The following is a 2,041-nucleotide window of genomic DNA, read 5'->3' as shown; positions in this document are numbered from 1 at the left end:
CCACGGACCTCGGGCATTTAAAAGTAATCATTTCTGTAAGTTGCTTTGCAATTGCACTACTTAACAACATATCGCTAAACCATGTAGATCAATTTCCTTCTCTTTGAATTTTATATAAATGGAATGATTCAGTTATATTCTTTTTGTTTACCTCTGCATAGTTTCAAAAATGTACCCATGTTACATGCAGCTATAATTTGTCTGTACTTGTAAAGTCATCTATGATGTTAGTGCGTTAAAATACAATATTCTGCCATAGATATTTCCATTGTTTCCAGCGATTGGCCATTGTGAACCATACTGTTTGAGTATTTTGAAGTATACATCCTCGAGGACATAAATCGCTAATTCAATGGCATTAACAACAATAATTGTTTATCAATTATATGTATTACCAAAATACTTTCCTATAGTTTTCTGTTTTCAATCTGTTAGTGATCTATTTTATTGTCAGTGATGTTTATTTTTATTGTGTTATAGCTTGTATTGTTATTTTTACTAGCTACAGCTTTTCTGACTTGTTAAGAAAAGTTTCCTCCTCCCTCAAGGTCATTAAGCTTATTTCTCTTCTAAGAAGAGGTATTGATTTACTTTTCACATATTGGGCAATAATCCACCTGGAATTGTACGCTGTAGATCATATGAGAGAAGAGACCAATGTTAATATGAATTGTGCCAGCAACTTTGGTTGAACAAAAATGTCTTTTCCCTTTAATTTTGCAATATCTACTTCATTAGTTTAAAAGTTGATATATGCATAATCCATAACTAAGTTTACTATTCTATTCTGTCTTTCTTGTGCCTTAATTATGTTATTATAGTCGCTTCATATTAGGTATTGGTAGCAGGAAGAACCAGTTTTTTCTACTTTGTTGTGCTTTTCAGTGCTACACTGAAGTCCCTCTGAAAGTTGCTTTTTGTTGATTATTCTTCACTCATAAGACGCAGTCCTTTGTAGTCCCAGTCCAAAATGGTGGGTGATTTGTTATCGCACCAACCTCATTATAGACAAAAATGCTCTAAGTTTCCTCTTTCAATCCTTATGTAGGAGCCACCAAAGGATAGCAAGTAGACTACTATGTAACTCTGAATTTAAAGCCAAGATCCTGAAGCCATTATGGAGGTGATATGCTGAGGGACCATTGACAAATGGCCGAAATAAATTTAGAAAATCTCCACTTTGGGCAATAACTTACTTAAACAGCTTGCAATAAAACAGGCGCTGAGAAGTGAAATGAAAACAGCCACAATGATCCAAAGAAACAGCTCAGAGTGCCGGTATCCTTCTGTAGAGCAAAAATAAAAATAAAAGGCTTATCCTTTCCCTCACATGCAGTCTGGAATCCAGTTCTAAGGAGCAAGCTCAATATGAAAGCATTCAAAATATTTACCACCTAGGACTTGCCTCTGAACCGATCTGTTTTAGCACACTGGGAAGTAAATAAATAAGTAAGTAAATAAGAAGAAACAATGTACAGTTTTTCCCCCTAAGCTTAGGGTAGCTAAAGCTATTATAAGCAATATCAAAACATGAAAGATGGATTGTTTGGCTACACAAAAAGAAAAGGGTTGTTAAAAACTAAAGAATTGGAAGACAGGAGTTCACAAGATGGAGAAGAAAAATAAAGGAGCTGGAGATGGGTAAACGAGTGGGAGGGTTGACTAGTGGCTTCAACTATTGAGCACAAAGTTGGTCTGAAAGGTAAACCCCTATCTAATTTACAACAAAAATCTTGAGTGGGGGACCTAAAGCAATGCTAAAAAGACAAGGGAAAAAATATTAGTGTCTGGAATCTATGAAGAATTTTTAAAAATCAACTGGAAGACTGAGCAAATTTTGAACAAGAAATTCTCTGAAAAAATATGAATGGTCATTAAACAAATAAAAGTGTGTTCAGAGAAATGTAAACTGAAATATTGAGGCATGATTTTTCACATGTCAGTTTTTTTAAGTGCACACTGAAAATACCCAGTGCTGGCAAGACTGAGAGAAAAGAAATGCTATTAATAAGGAAGTACATGCTGCTCCTGAGACTGTAGG

General features: G+C 34.7%; 1 protein-coding gene across 1 annotated transcript in view; it reads right to left on the bottom strand.

Moving 5' to 3' along the window:
• The window catches only part of LOC101638481 (C-type lectin domain family 4 member D), an 8,673-nt gene that overhangs the window by 5,320 nt on the left and 1,312 nt on the right, over window positions 1–2,041 (bottom strand). Inside the window, exon 2 of the mRNA XM_030887241.2 lies at window positions 1,197–1,283. Coding sequence (XP_030743101.1) covers window positions 1,197–1,283 — 87 coding nt within the window. The remainder of the gene's footprint in view (window positions 1–1,196; window positions 1,284–2,041) is intronic.

This window comes from Echinops telfairi, unplaced genomic scaffold, assembly GCF_000313985.2.
Source record: "Echinops telfairi isolate 266 unplaced genomic scaffold, ASM31398v2 ScPeMD7_7356;HRSCAF=8355, whole genome shotgun sequence".
Classification (NCBI taxonomy): domain Eukaryota; kingdom Metazoa; phylum Chordata; class Mammalia; order Afrosoricida; family Tenrecidae; genus Echinops; species Echinops telfairi.
Note: the sequence above shows the minus strand (reverse complement) of the source record. Positions and strands in the feature narration are given on the sequence as shown.